Source organism: Cucurbita moschata, unplaced genomic scaffold (genome assembly GCF_002738365.1).
Source record: "Cucurbita moschata cultivar Rifu unplaced genomic scaffold, Cmos_1.0 Cmo_Scf00013, whole genome shotgun sequence".
In the NCBI taxonomy this organism is placed as follows: Eukaryota; Viridiplantae; Streptophyta; class Magnoliopsida; order Cucurbitales; family Cucurbitaceae; genus Cucurbita; species Cucurbita moschata.
Window position 1 is genome coordinate 928,570 of NW_019268529.1, and position 15,366 is coordinate 943,935.

At 34.7% G+C, this 15,366-nt stretch overlaps 2 protein-coding genes across 7 annotated transcripts; both read right to left on the bottom strand.

Annotated features, from left to right (window-relative positions):
• Positions 1-3,701: 3,701 nt before the first annotated feature.
• On the bottom strand, positions 3,702-8,040 carry LOC111451797 (WRKY transcription factor WRKY24-like). Of its 4 annotated transcripts, XM_023092356.1 has the most exons (8): positions 7,955-8,040; positions 7,559-7,734; positions 6,769-6,890; positions 6,474-6,690; positions 6,233-6,388; positions 4,918-5,408; positions 4,682-4,843; positions 3,702-4,153 (listed from the first exon to the last, which is right to left on the bottom strand). In XM_023092356.1, exons 4-8 carry the CDS (start codon positions 6,573-6,575, stop codon positions 3,844-3,846), a joined length of 1,221 nt encoding a protein of 406 aa, XP_022948124.1. In that variant the 5' UTR covers positions 6,576-6,690; positions 6,769-6,890; positions 7,559-7,734; positions 7,955-8,040; the 3' UTR covers positions 3,702-3,843. The 4 variants fall into 4 exon arrangements, with proteins under 4 accessions (XP_022948124.1, XP_022948123.1, XP_022948122.1 ...); XM_023092355.1 differs by lacking the exon at positions 7,955-8,040 and having other exon boundaries at positions 6,474-6,687; positions 7,559-7,720; XM_023092354.1 differs by lacking the exons at positions 6,769-6,890; positions 7,559-7,734; positions 7,955-8,040 and having other exon boundaries at positions 4,918-5,405; positions 6,474-6,759.
• Positions 8,041-8,201: 161 nt separating this feature from the next.
• Positions 8,202-13,529, bottom strand: LOC111451801 (biogenesis of lysosome-related organelles complex 1 subunit 1). 3 transcript variants are annotated; one of them, XR_002712029.1, is made up of 4 exons: positions 13,284-13,529; positions 12,963-13,168; positions 8,581-8,722; positions 8,202-8,471 (listed from the first exon to the last, which is right to left on the bottom strand). XR_002712029.1 is itself a non-coding variant. In XM_023092360.1 (3 exons), the coding sequence occupies exons 1-3, from the start codon at positions 13,453-13,455 to the stop codon at positions 8,633-8,635; spliced, it is 468 nt and encodes a 155-aa protein (XP_022948128.1). In that variant the 5' UTR covers positions 13,456-13,529; the 3' UTR covers positions 8,222-8,632. The 3 variants fall into 3 exon arrangements, 1 of the variants encoding a protein (XP_022948128.1); XR_002712028.1 differs by having other exon boundaries at positions 8,202-8,477; XM_023092360.1 differs by having other exon boundaries at positions 8,222-8,722.
• Positions 13,530-15,366: the final 1,837 nt, after the last annotated feature.

A 15,366-nucleotide genomic window follows, 5' to 3' on the forward strand; every position in this document is an offset into this window, starting at 1 on the left:
AAAAAAAAAAAAAAAAAAAAAAAAAAAAACGTTTGGGAATTGTATTTATCTCGAGAAATTGTAAATTGATTATATAGTTATTTCTATTTGTTTATTTATTTATTTTAAATATTAGTGACAAAATTAAAATTCATAATTTACGGCAATATAATTAACATTTACAGTTAATTTGTAATTAGGGTAAAATCCAATTCAATGATTGGATAATTCTTTTGACTTTGAAATACATTTGGTTCCTAATTTAAATCCAATAAATTAAATAAATAAATATTTTTCTTTCAATCATTGATGAGCTGGCATTAATTAAATTATTTTCTTTAATACTGTTTAATCTTCCCACTGACACATTATGTATATTATAAAATGAATTTGTCATTATTATGTTAAAAAAAATCTATAATTTATTTAATTATATGAAAATTAGTTTTATTATATATTTAAATTTTAATAACTATGAAATAATACATTGGCTCGAGTTTTTATCTTACATAGAAAACATAAAAATATTATTTTTAAAATTAAAAATTAATTAAATTACTAAATTAAAATTAAATATAGTTAAATTATTTAATTAGTTGCAAAAACCAAGATATTTGATTCTTTCATCTCAGTTAGGGTTTAATTAAGTTTAAAATTTAAGATTAAGTTATTAAGCTAGATATTTGATGAAGAACAAAGGCACCAAATTATTAAAGAACTTACCATATAGTATAATATTAATTAAAATAATATATTGATACATATAAGCTGCAAAACCAGCTGGCAAAATATGTATATATATAAAAGCATATTATAAATTTATAAATTGGTGTTCTCACTCTCACATGGATTCCCCCATTTTTTTTCTTCTCCTATAGTTTCAAACATTATAATAATACACAAGTTTATGGTTTAATTAATGTTTCTTAATACCAAGTGATTTGTCTTCTTCATTATAATCAACTTTGATGGAAGAGATTAATAAATCTCTTCATAACTATTAACTATTAAGTAAGCTACCAAATTGTATTTTATTTATAAATTTACGAGTTTGCATAAGTGGGGCGTGAAACTGGATGAGAGATACCCACCGGATAGGGACGGAGAAGATTTTTTATAAGGGCGTGGAAACTTCTCCCTAGTATACGCGTTTTAAAATCGTGCGGTTAACGGCGATACGTAATGAGTCAAAGTGGACAATATCTACTAGTGGTGGGCTTAGGCTGTTACAAATGATATCAGAGCCAGTCACTAGACAGTGAGAAGTTGTAGTCGGAGTTGGGCTAGACTATCTCCATAGTAGACCGTTTTAAAATTGTGAGGCTGATGGCGATACGTAACGGGCCAAAGTGAACAATATCTACTAGTGGTGGGTATGGGCTGTTACAAATGGTATTAGAGTCAGTCACTGAAGCAGGGTTAGACCCTCTCCATAATAGATACGTTTTAAAACCGTGAGACTGACGGCGATAGGTAATAGGCCAAAACGAACAATATCTACTAGTGGTGGGTTTTGGCTATTACAAATGGTATCATAATCAATCATGGGATGGTGTGAGACATTGGTTGGAGTAGGGCTAGACCCTCTCCATAATAGACGTGTTTTAAAACCGTGAGGTTAATGACAAGACATAACGGGCCAAAGTGGACATATCTACTAGTGGTGGGTTTGGACCGTTACACTTTCGATCTACAAAATTTCTCATTTATTCTTGCAGTGATTAGGATAGGAAAGTTGCAGTGTTCGAGTTCCCGCAAAAATTTTTATGCTAAGAACTCAAATTTCAATATTATAACATAGTAGTCCACACACATAAAGCGAGTGGGGTGGAGCGGATGCAAGGTCGAGAACAGGAAAAATAATCTCATCCCCGTTTAACTAACACGAAAAATCTCTTTTTTAACTCGATCCTTCATTTCTTATGAGAAGGGAAATTTTTCGGTCGTTTCGAGATGGATCACATCACATAGGGATAGCCCTAACCCTTAGGTAAATCTAAACTATGCATGCATGTGAGTGTTGCAGAAGCTGAATGTTGAGAAGAGTTGATGATTGAAAAGAGTGCACATGCAATGTTGAATGGAAATAATAAAGAAATAATAAAGAAATAAGAGAGGCATTGATGAGAAGAAAGAGGATCTGAGTTCATAGATCATAGTTTCCGGCGGAGAAATTGGGAGACTCTTCCACTTTATCCATATTCTTCATGTTTTTCCACATACAAAACACGACCACATGATCAATAATAGTCATAAAAAGAATATATGATGGCCTAGTTGACGGGTTTGTGGGTATTGAAGTCGAGGTATAAGTAAGATAAGGGTAATGAGTAGACAAGAGTGTTAAAGATAGGCTTGTTGAAGGGTCGGATAGGACCTTGGGACTTAACCTCAAAAGTCGGGGTTTTGAAAGGAATTTGGATATGTGTTTCTGGAGTTAAGTCTGTCTATATAAAATATGAATATTCGTCAAATTTAGTGTCAATCGGACATTGGATGGATGCTCCACGACACCTTATGCTTGTTCGCTAAAATCACGTCTACTCAAGAGCATTCCACCCCTGGGCCCTGTTAGCTCTCCACCACTTTTGGGCCTTGTGGTCTAAGACAAGTGTTTCGAGCGACTTCTTTTGAAATGGGTTTTTCAAGGACAGTATTCAGAGGCACGGAGTGCTGGTATTGTGCCCTTCTCGCATGTCGGAGGTAGGAATATACACCCATTATTCGAAACGATATTCGTAAATGACATGGCATGGGCACCCGAGGGTCAACGCCTTAGATAGAACCCAGATGGATGGATGTTTGAGATGTCTCGATGATTATAACGACACGTGGGCCCGTTCTCAATGGCATGAACGAGTGAGTTGCGATGGCCGACGATACCCATTGACTTAGGATGATGTCAAGATTATACGTACCATGTTAAGTGAGAATCAACATGAGATGATGGGAAGCAACGTTATATTGAGAGACCTTAACCCTGAGTAAAGACAAAGTCGAGCGGAATGACTCGACCTATTGTAGAGGCAAATCAATTGTGTCGCAAATGATTGAACATGGACATGTAGACAATGTGTGTGGCCGAACAAGCTTGGACTCCTCCCGAACGATATTCAGTTGGCGAAGACAAATCTCGCCTACGGTTTGACGAAGCCACAAAATCCGACGAAAAATGAATATGGAACTTAAATTTCCTTAAATCTAGTCATGAGCGTGTCAAGATTACAATACCGCACGGTTGAAAAAGTACAACCTTGCATGGTTGAATCACAAAAAGCTACAATGAAGAAATTTTAAGAAGCTTGTCAGAGAAAATTCGTCCTCTTATATGGAAACGAATCCAAAACAGCCCAATGGAAATTCAAAGGTAATACTTATGCTATGACTATCATTCAGTTATGATATTAAAACGAACCCAGAAAAGTCCAATAAAGTTCATTTATATGTTCATGCTTCGGTATAACTAAATTGCTACCTTATAGTTACGGTAACATATAGCTTAAAATATCATTGCTCTAACGTCACTAAAGGTAACGCTTTAGCACACGCATTCACAATATCACCGAAATTTACCACTACACAGCATAATCGACAAATGTAGCAACAAAGGTCAACGTCGCTAAAGATAACGTTTTAGCGACACGCATTCATATCATTTTTTATTAAGATTTATACATTTAATCAAACAAATTAGACGTTTGAATTTAAACTCGAACACGGTCTTAATACAAATCATTAACGTGTAAGCATATATTTGTAAGTATATCTTAACTAAACATGTCAATTTTATCGATGTATGTTAATTAATTAAACTATAAACATAAACCTACTTTCACGAGTGTCCCACCTAGGAACACTCTTTTATCAGTCTAACAACGACCGGAAAATCTCATCGGCGGCATCTTCTTTGGTCCTCCACAGCATGTTAGAGAATCCATCATCGCCACCAGAAACCTCGGAACTCGGCCATATGTCACCGCTGCCGCCGTTTGATGCATGACCGTTGTCGTTGCCGTGATTATTGGAGACTGGTCTGCTACCTCCGCCGCGGGCTGCCGGAATTTCATGGTTATGCTTGCCTTCGTAGGTAGTGATAACGGCCTTCAAATCGTGGGACGCCCTCTCTATGTGCTTTCTCACTCCACAGCCTGCGTACGTGCACTTGTAGTAGCTCCTAAGTTCATCAATATACCTTTTGATCAACTTTAAAATTATAAACTTTTATGATTAAATCATTTAATCAAACTTAGTGATAATATTGGTAAAAACCAATCAAATAAATTATATACAAAATGAAATGAGCATACAAGATATTTATCCATTAGGATACATATGATACCTATGATTCGTAATGGTAAACTGTAATGAAAGCTCAATATTGATATTTGCTTATAATAAATGGTAAAATATGATAACTATGATAAACTGTAATAGAATCTTCGATCATGATCATACAAAATATTCGCCAATAATAAATGATTAAATATGTTGGAGCATGCGGAGGGAGGTGGGGTGTGCGGGCACGCGCTGGAGTGTTCCATCCACCACCGCACCGCCGTCAACCGCCCTCGGCCTCCAGCCGCCACGCCCACACCCCAAGTATATACCTATGTGCGGCGCATCGTGCTCAGAGCATGGGAGTGGCGGAAGATATATATATATATATATATTAAACCATAATTAAGTAAATGTTTGAATTTACCTTGGATTTGGATTTCCCTTCACAACTTTCTGTCCATATTTTCTCCACCAATATCCATCGTCTAGTTTATCAACCCTACTAATCGTTTGAACCACAACCCTCTGTTCTCTCACCGTTTTACCTCCGGCGACCAATATAATTTCGTTCTCGCTCTCGCTTTTCCTACAAAAATGTGAATCAAACAAGGTTTTTCTTGAAAAAATTCAAATAAAATCAAATGGGGTTTCGAAAAAAACCATCTTTTTGCATCAAGTTCATCGGAATCATCATCCCCAATCATGGTTGAAGAGTTCTCCGGCGTCGGAACGGAATCAGAGGCCATTGAATGCTTCGGCTCTACCGCCATTGTTTGAGGTAAAGCTTGTGATAGCCATGAAGAAGAAGAAGAAGAAGAAGAAGAAGAAGAAGCCGATGATAATCTTCTTGGGAACTCTGGTTTTGGATGATTGTGTTTACTTTTGTAAACGATTTCTGTGATTTGGCCGTTCAATGATTTTTCGACTTGCTTTCTAACAGGGCAAGTAGGGTGTGTACATTTGTAATAGCTTCTGGGATTTTCACTTCCTTTTACAAGTTTTTGGCCGTATTTCCTCCAATTATACCCGTCGTCAGATGCTCTGTTTTTTGGTTGAGATTGTGGGTGCTGGTCGGATTTCGAACCGCCGTTCACGGTGGTCTCCGGCGGGAAATTGAAGGCGGCTTGAGATACCCATGCCTGATTTTGCTGCTGTAAAGGGACGACAAAATCAACTTTAAGTTAACTAAAAATTTGGAAATTTAGAGTCAAGATTTGATGGACAACCTTGTAAGAATAATTCAACCACAACCTTATATAAGAATAATTCAATGACTAGTTTGGTGCACTTAAAGATTAAGTCCAAAAACATGAAATAAAGGATAATTTTAAACCTATGAAATACTAGACTCATCTCGACTAATTTGATGGGCAAGCTTACGAACAAGTTCAAAACTATTTTGAAGCATTTTAAATTTAAGAGAAGACAATCGAGTGCCAAATAGACAATGTGTTATTAGGTTCTATATAAAAATACTTTAAATCAAGTCTCAAATAGGGATCGAGGACCGGTGCTATTGTATAAAATTAGACTATGAGAACAAACTTAAGGTATAAGGAAAATTAAAGTCTAACATAAAAGTATTGGACCCCCATAAGGCAAACGAGAGAAGAATTTGGGCTAAAATCTTAAATGCAACTCCTTTGTTATATTGAGATGGCACACGTGAGATCCTGATTCAATCTAATTGGGTTCATCAAATTATTGAGAAAACATTAAAAAAAAAAAAAATTTAAAAATCTAAAAGGGTTCTCATGTGAATACCTATTCTCAAATTAGAGAAAATAAACTCTCGTTTTAAAAACTTAATGATTGAGGGTGTCCAATTTTTTAGAATTTGTTTGTGATTTAAATTTGGTAAAGAATTGAAAGAAAAATATTTGAAGAACTTGAAGGAATAGAGGTTAAAAGAGAAGGGATTTGAATGGGTTTTGAATGTTCCATGTTTTTTTCTTGTCTTGTCTGTTCAACGTACCATTGAAGACGATTGAAACATTATTGATGATGAAGATGATGATTTTGTGGGATTTGTACGAGGAAATGAGAACTCAGCTAAGTTATGTTGTTCTTGTTTCATGTTCTTTTGGTGGTGGCTGGTCGAAATTGCTCCGGTGGTCGGTGATGCCTGAAACTGCAGATAAAATCATGAGCAGCGGTTGGTGATGAAATGAAAGAGAAGACCAAAAGATTAAAATTGAATTAAAAGTAGAACTTACATTAGAGGAGGTAAGAAGAACAGGGGAATCGAGAAGTTGGGTGGGGCTGATCCCTGGAGGGATAGTGAAGAAGGAAGAAGGGGAGAACAGAGGCTGAGACATGGCCGACAACAATGGCGGATTCGGATTCGGAGTCGAACTGAACTTAGAAGAAATGGGCGGTGCCGTACTCTCCGGCAGTCTGGGACGGCCGTCGGTGGGATCCTCCTCAACTCTACTGGAGAAGAAGAACTCCATAACCATGGGAAGGTTTGAATTCAAAAACAAAGAGGAGGAAGAAGAAGAAGAAGATTACGCGTGGAAATTGGAATTGGACCGCGTGGAACAAGAAATTTTTCCAATTTTATTTTCTTAATCATTTTCATCTTGGTCAAAACCACGGACTTTGACCGGAGCCTGCTTCACCCTCAACTCAACCTGTTCATCATCATCATCATCATACCATTACTATTATTGTATTGTTATTATAGGTCGATATTAGACTTTGACCAAAATGAAATATGATTTAAAAAATGCAATGTTTAATATTGATGTAAATGAATATAATTTATAGAATAAGACATCAATTATTTTTTATATAAAATTGATGATGTAATAATTATGGAACTTGAAAATTTGATATTAACTTATAATTAGTTTGATTTAATTGAAAAGAAATGGAGAAAATAATAGAAGTATTAATTTAATTTAATTAGAGGGTCTTCAAAGTCAACATAGTTTAATGGTAATTCAAATTCATATACTCAAATACTTATTTCAGAAAATAATAAAATAAATAAGGGAAAACCACCGTCTCTCTAAATATATTATTGATTTTAAAATATTTTTTTATTAAAAAAATAAGGGCGAGCAGTACCACTTCTTCCACGTGGCTTCATCTCGAGGCTGCAAGTCCTTGAAAGTTATGTTTGATCAATATAAACTAATAGATCTTTTTTTTCCAAAAAAAAAAAAAAGAGGAAAAGGCTCGACTTGACCACAAAAGAGAATGAGGCAACACCATGAAGGAAACTTTTGTTTAATTTGTAATTCACTTAATGAACAGAAATATTAGGAGTGGACAAAGTCAAGAACTTGAAACTCACCAGCAGAGGGCCTGTTTCGACCTTCGGGGCTGCTGTGCTGCTCCTAGTTACCAAGTGGCCCGTTTGGTTGGTGATTCGTTCACCCACTTGCTCGCTTCTAACACAAGCACGCTATCCTTTGTTCGCCTTCTACCACATGGACCAGCTCCCCTCAAAAAAAGGGGCACTTAAACACCCTAGGTGCATTAAAACCTTTTCTCCTTTATTATCGAAGAGAAGGTGATGCGGCTTGATGTCTCAAACCATAAGCATAGAAAAAGGTAATGTAACAAGGGGCCAAGCATACCTCCCATTCAGGAACAGAATGAGGCAGAAGTACTTGCCGCACATACTAGTATTAGATAAAACAGTTCCAACTCAATGTATGCACTCGGTTAAAAGCAAGAAAGGGCTCACCTGTTTCGACCATCATCATTTTCATGCATTTCTTGATATCCATCATCACCCAAAAGCAATGGTATTTTGATGCTTCCCAAGTGAAGAACCAAACTCCAAAACCTAAGTCAGAAAATGGAGAAGAAGAGTGTAGCATATTTAAGGAGATGATTCGATTAAGCCATAGGAACTTTGTGGTCAATAATAAATTTAGATCAAAACACTTTAAACCCAACAAATATTTCTGATAACTATGAAGCTGAGTATCAGTGGAGAGAGCATAATATAGACACCATAAATGGAAGAGTGTAGAACTGATTATTACATGGCAGAAGCTAAGAATTGTACTCAGAAGGATGGATGCAGCGTACATGAGCAATAAATAGACAAATTGATTCCACTGTGTTAAAATAAGGAACAAATCAATGAACTCGAAAAAAAGAAGAGTGGACAAATTATTTTACAGAGTTAGTGAGGTAGCAGCCAAGTTGGGTACTGAGGTGCTCCAAGTTTCTACAGGAGTTTCCATCTGGATATGCTGCACCTTTGTATCGTTATATCACAAGAACTTATCAGGCCATGTTATGGGGGCACACATTCAGCGAACTTAAAGCAGAGAGTGAGGATCTATATCTTTTTCAACTCACCGGAATGAGCTCGGTGAAGGAAAGGACAGTTAACTCTTTCGCGACGAGTACTTCAGTCTTGGTAAATGTTATGGATGGCAGTAGTGATGCTCTTACAATCGAAATCTATGGTCTTTATCCAGTTCTCAAAATCTCCAATTTCCTATAATATAAACACACATCAAATTACTATCTCGATAACATATCAAAATGAAAAAAGAAAAAGAAAAAACATAAGGAAGATACGTATAAAACATGAAAGGAAATAAGATTTGGTTGGTAGGCTTTACTAGTTCACATATTCAAGATTATGATATTCATGTCATTCTTTTCAACCAGTTTCTGTCGGTCTTCAACCGAGAAACTTTTGGGTGATTCAAGTCTTTAGATTATTCACAGAGAGACAAAATTTATGAACAGGGATTCTAAAAAAAAAAAAAAAAAAAAAAAAAAAATTTGGATGGCATCTCACTTTTCCAAGGGAGGTAAACGATTTATTGGACATGGCATTAGCTTACCACTCCTTTAAGAATACAAAAGTCTTGCTATGAAAAAATCTCATTATGGTTTTCTTTTGGATTCCATCTTTTGGAATCGGTGGAAAAAAATCAAAGAGTATTCATGACGAAGACATAGATTTATACAAAACTCTTTGACAATGTTGTTTACCACGGTATATTTTGGTGTAAATTGTCTAATACTTTTGGTTCCTATAGTCATACCTCCCTCGTTGTAAATTGGGAAGGTTTTTTTTTAAAACATCATGGATAACACATCCCTTTTGTAAATTTCAAACATCAATGAAATTCTCTTACAAAAGAGAACAAAAAAAAAAAAAAAAAAAAAAAAAAAAAAAAAAAAAAAAGTGACGTACTTTGTCAATAAGANGCTTATGGAAACCCTCATGTCCTCCCCAAAGAAAGTTCCAGAATAATTTCTCAACGGTCTTGAAAATCTTGTTTTGCATCTCAAAAAGGGAGATATAATAGGCGGGGAGGTTACAAAGTGTCGCTTGGATAAGTGTGTGCCATCTTCCCTTGGAAATATGAAAGTTCTTTTCCAGCCATTTAATATCCTTCGTATTTTTTCCACTGTGGGAAAAGAAGAAAGCTTTGGGTTGTTGTTCAAAGGAAGACCGAGGTAAGACCAAAATTTCAGTTTTGCAAATATTGATATTGAGACCTGAGACATTCTCAAAGGCGTGAACCATACCAAATAAGTTATGGATAGCCTCATGAGATGAAAAGAGTAGTGTATCATCTGCAAATTAGAGATGAGTGATATTACAGCCACTAGAACCAACTTCAAGCCCCTTCATAGATCCCGAGGATGCCAATTGAATCAAAAGACAGCTAAAGCAATCCATAGTCAGGATAAAAAGAAAGGGAGGGAGAGATTTGACGAGGATATACAACCCTTAATCAATTTGTGCCATCAAGGGTTAGAACCTTTGACTTCTAGAATATTATCAAGAAAGGACCAATCCACCTTGTCAAAAGCTTTTTCAATGTTTAGTTTGATGAGAAATCCGTTCACTACAAGTTAATGGGTCACAAAAGATGTATCAAGTACAATTTATGAGTGCCTACTGAAAATCAGTGATGATGAGAGGAAGAACCGTCTCTAAGCTCTCTGGGAGTACCCTGACAATGATCTTGTAAGGACAAGAAGTGAGGTTGACCGGACTAGTCATTTACAGTATGCGAGTCCATTTTTTTGAGATAAGGCAAATGTAGGTTTCATTCAATGCAGCGTTTATAAACCTGTTCCTACAAGTTTCTGGAGCACACTCAAGATGTCACTTTGAAGGATGTGCCTAAACATTTTAAAGAACTCAGCTGTAAACCCATCCGGACCAGGACATTTGTTGGAGCCCAAACCTGATACCGCTGATTTAATCTTCACAGTAAAACCTATTTCTAAAAGCGAAGCTTGCTGTGCAGTAAGAGAATCTCATTGAAAGATGTTGGAAGAGAACCAGATCCTGGTTTGGTTTCTTGCTGTGCAGTAAGAGAATCTCATTGAAAGATGTTGGAAGAGAACCAGATCCTGGTTTCTTGGTATAAAGATTGGTGAAGAAGGAGCGAAACTTGATTTCAATTTCAGAATAAGTGAGGCAGCTATTCTTAGACAGAATTTGTGATTTAGAATTTTTCCACTTTTTTTGTAGCCATAATTGGATGGAATAAAGAGGAATTTATGTCACCGTCACAAAGCCACTTTATCTTGCATTTTTTGGCTCGAGAGGATTTTTTTTTTAAGTAAATTTTCTTTTAATAAATTCCTCTGAATTTTGTGAAAGGGATGAAAATCCCTAGATTCTTCCTTGCTGTCGATGAGAGCTATTTCTGTAATTAGCTGATTCTTTTGGGTAGTAATGCAACCAAAAGTGTTCCTATTCCACAATAGCTTTAAGGCCTTTAAGTTTCAAGATAAAACCATGTCCCAGACAGCCACGAAGAGGTGTATTCTTCCACCAATATTCCACAAGAGAGAGTAAAGAATGATGTTGTGACCACATATTCTCAAATCGAAAGGGGGTAGGACATCAAATAGAGCAAACAAATGATAAAAGAATGGGGAAATGGACCAATGTAGGCCTCTAGAGCCATCTAACTGATGCATTTGTAAATTTTTCCATCACCCCTTTTGATAAAGGAAACAATCAATATGAGGGGCTGTTGGGGAGTGTCTAAAATCAGAACATGTGTACAGGCCATTTTGTAGAAGAATATCTATGATTATCACTTTCAATGAAGGAGTTAAAAAAGATCCATATTCCTCCTGACATGGCCCCCAAGGGTACAGTCCCAAAACCCCTGCAGAATTGTCAACATCACACTTTTGAAGATGGATTTTTTATCGGAGATTGTTGCCAGGGGATGAAGCTATGGATTCCAGCCGAATAACTCAAGTAATTGTCCATAATGAAGAAAGGATCAATGTTGATATAAATGGGCATTTAGATGAAGACGACAGACTTAAAACAGCTAGGAAACCAATAACCAATTCCATTGCCCTTGATTTTTTTTAGATGTGTCCATTAAATACATTCTAGACATGGTTCTGTTCAATTTTTCAATGAAACCTCCACAAGCGTCTCATATGTATTTGAAAGTTTCATTATCCCATCAATGAACCTAGAGGTTTTAGATTCTAATTCAACCCCCATTCTCTGTCTTCATATCAAGGGAGGGCCCTGTCTTATTCAAAGGGTTCATAGAACAGTAACAGCTTGTATGTCGGTGGAGAGCTCTTGATATCTTGTACCAGCCATCGTGAAAAGTTTATTGTAAACAACAATAGAGGATTCCAGTTGATCAGTTTCCCACTTGTTAGGGAATGGGGATTCTTATGTTCCTAGACTAATGCATATTTATAAGAAGATAAAGCAACACTGTCAGAATCAATCATGGATGTATGGGTGCAGGAAAGGGGAAGCTGGTGATAAAAGGGGGAGGGAGGGTCAGGGAGAGAGCTCCACGCCGAGTGGAAAAATCTTATTTATTTCCACCTTGAATCTGAGGAGTTTGATACCTTTTCTGATTTTCACTTTACCCTTAATACATTCATAACCTGTACGAGTTTGAAAAGTATTTTTTCAAGTTTATAGCCTCCTCTTCCTATCAATGTGATGTACAAGTTATTGAAAACAAACTATCAAACCAGGAAAAAGAATCCTTGAAACCTAAATGATAGTTGGAGGAGCTGTTTAGAAAAATAGCACTTTGCTTCTGTACTTCAAAACTGTTTCCAAAAGTTGTGCTGAATGGCTAGCAAGTTAATGAACTCATTATTTTAAAATGAATAATAGCTTAAGTCGTCTCAAGAAGACCAACAAAAAAATAGCTGCAAAATGCCTCTGACTAAGCTTCAGAAACTGCACTTCTATTCATATATTTCTTGATACGAGAACAGGGGGCCGGTTTTGTAAACTCTGCTCAGCGACTGAGTTACAATAACTAACCACTATCATGAATCTAACAGAAAACGTTTAAACAAAAATGAAAAATACGAAACAGTTCTAACAATACTCTAACAATATACACAATAACTCAATGTCTAATAGCCCACAAGTTCTTCGTAGGACATAAATAGGCAGTATGCAAGCCATGATGCACCACTTACACCACTATTGAGGGAAAATCTTTTAGACTCAGATGTGATTAGCAGGTAGTACCAAAAGCATTATCAACTGCCGTTCCATAATCCTTCAAGCTCAAGTGATTTAATTGACTTTAAAACTTTTCAATTTATGGAAGAATGAATTTTTGGACTTCAATAACAATGCTAGAGAGCTTCCATTCGCAACAATGCTGAGTTAACTTATGCCTATAAACAGCTAAAATGTAGATTTCTATGTAATTTTAACCAAGAGTAGCTTTCACAGAATGAGAGCAAACCTTAACAGCAGTGTTCAGAGCGTGAGTGGCGGCGAGCCATTGATCGGTCTGCTTCATAAATCGGGTAATCGTGGTCGATAAAGCCCTAATTTCAAGCTCAATCAACTTCTGATTGACAAAAGATTCCTGAACTCCACCATTCACGGCATCGACTAAGAGATCCGAAACGCGCACCGCCTTCTGAATAGCATCTTTCTTCGCCTTCTCTATCGCCATGATTCATAACGACAATTACGATTTCATTTTACGAAATTCGATTCAGTCAGCAGCAAAAGGTCACGAAGACCAAGAAAGAAAGAGAAAGCGGAAGTAGAAACTAACCGGAGTTCTCTCGGAGCTTGAGAGAGGCGTACTGGTGATCATTTACCATCTGAAACAATGAAGCTTCGAGTCCTCCAACGTCGGCGCTCAATCTCTCCGCCTCCGATTGGAACTTCCCGCGATTACGCGGTGCAGGGAGGTGCTGCCGTGATTGCCCTGACGGAGAATTCATGTTCGGCTGGTGAAATATTCTGGATTCACATGTCACTCACGCCCAGGTCATTGGATAATTTTATCTCGATTCGATTATTCTCACTCATTTTTATTATTACCTAAAATTATGAAAATTAACCCATAATTTTGCTATTGGTTTAAAAAAAAATTACTAGAATATTAAATGGAAGAAATGGTATATAGAATAATGTGGCAAGAATAAATCAATAATAATTTATTTATTTCGTTTTCTACATCTAAAAATTTATTAAATTAATCTAATTAATTAGCTAAAGTTTTATTTTACACAACTATAACTAATTATTTATTGATTATTTATAACAAATTAATTATTTATTAATTCATTACTTATTAAGGTATCATACTTTTAAAACATAATTAGTTTATCTAAATTAAATTTATAATTAATTAAATAATCATATATTTATTTAATTCATTTTTATCGGCAAAAATATATCGATTAATTAACTTTTTTACTAAAATCATAATAATAATCTATTTTATTATATTTATTTATTTGTAGGACATTAAAAATTATAAAAAACAATGGAATAAGTCGTACCTCATAAGTACCCAAATTTAAATTATTTGACTCTCTCCTTACCAAAGTGAAAAAATAAATAAATAATCCAACTTTTATTTCTTTTGAATTAAATTTAGTTTCAAGTGATAATTAATATTTTATCTATTAAATTGAATTTAAATAAATAATTAAAAGTCTATTTTATAAACAAACAAAAAAAAAATGTTATTTATCCATTAATTTAATAAATTAATATATCACATTTCATATTTGAATTAACAAAAAGAAAAATAAATGTTTTATTTTAGTTTCTATAGGAGTAAATATTTAAATTTAACTTTGGTACTTTTAATAAATTACTCTGAAATTAGTCACCAAATTTAAAATATATATTTGCATTAATTTTCTGAATGAAAAGTATTATTATTATTTTGTTAAAAAATCATTTCTTCCGTGGAGAGATTTTTTATAGAATGAAAAGTATTATTATTATTAAGGAACTAAATAAAATAAAATTAGAGACTACTTTTACTTTTTCTCGATAATCACAAAAATAAAATTTAAATATTTAAAAGTAGGGAGATTAAAATAAAATAAATCTAACCATCAACAAAACTATAAAAATAAATAATGGATTTGGTGAATAGAAATTAACCCTGGTTTAAAAAAATAAAAGGAATATCTAACCGTAGTTAGTGAGTTCAAGATTGAAGGAAGGTTTCTAGATTTTTTTAAAAATATATAAAAATAATCATTTAAAAAGGTTCCCGAAAAACTTCAGGTTCATATAATCTGATAACCGATCAATTTGAATCACCTAACTTAAGTCATAAAAGTTCAGTTAGGCTAGATTTTGTTAAGAGTCGAGTTGGGTTTGATTGAATTTTTGAAAATTCGAAAAAAAAAATCAATTTTGTTTGCATGTTGACTTTTGTTTTGTCAACCTAATTCAACCGGTCACAATAATATTTAACCTTTATAATCGATTTTAATGAGATTTTAGTTGTTAATATGACGTATAATTAAATTTTTTTAATAATTAAAAAAAAAACAATTTGACAATCTCAATTAAACTCAACTAAAAAATAGACGGTTGAGTTGGGTTCGATTATGAACTTTACTCGATTTATTCAGATCACTAATTCCACTAACTCGAAATTTTGAATTAGTTCAAAAGATTTTTTCGTTATTTCATACCATCTTGAGAAATAAATTTGAACGGTTCGTTATTCCAAAGTTGGTGGTAAAGAAAAATGACCGGTTCAAAATAGTCCCAACACAGAGGCAAAATAATAATAATAATAATAATAATAATTAATTAAACATTCTAATTAGTCTAATTTAATCAAATAATTATAATCATAATCCACCTGCCCAAGACGACTC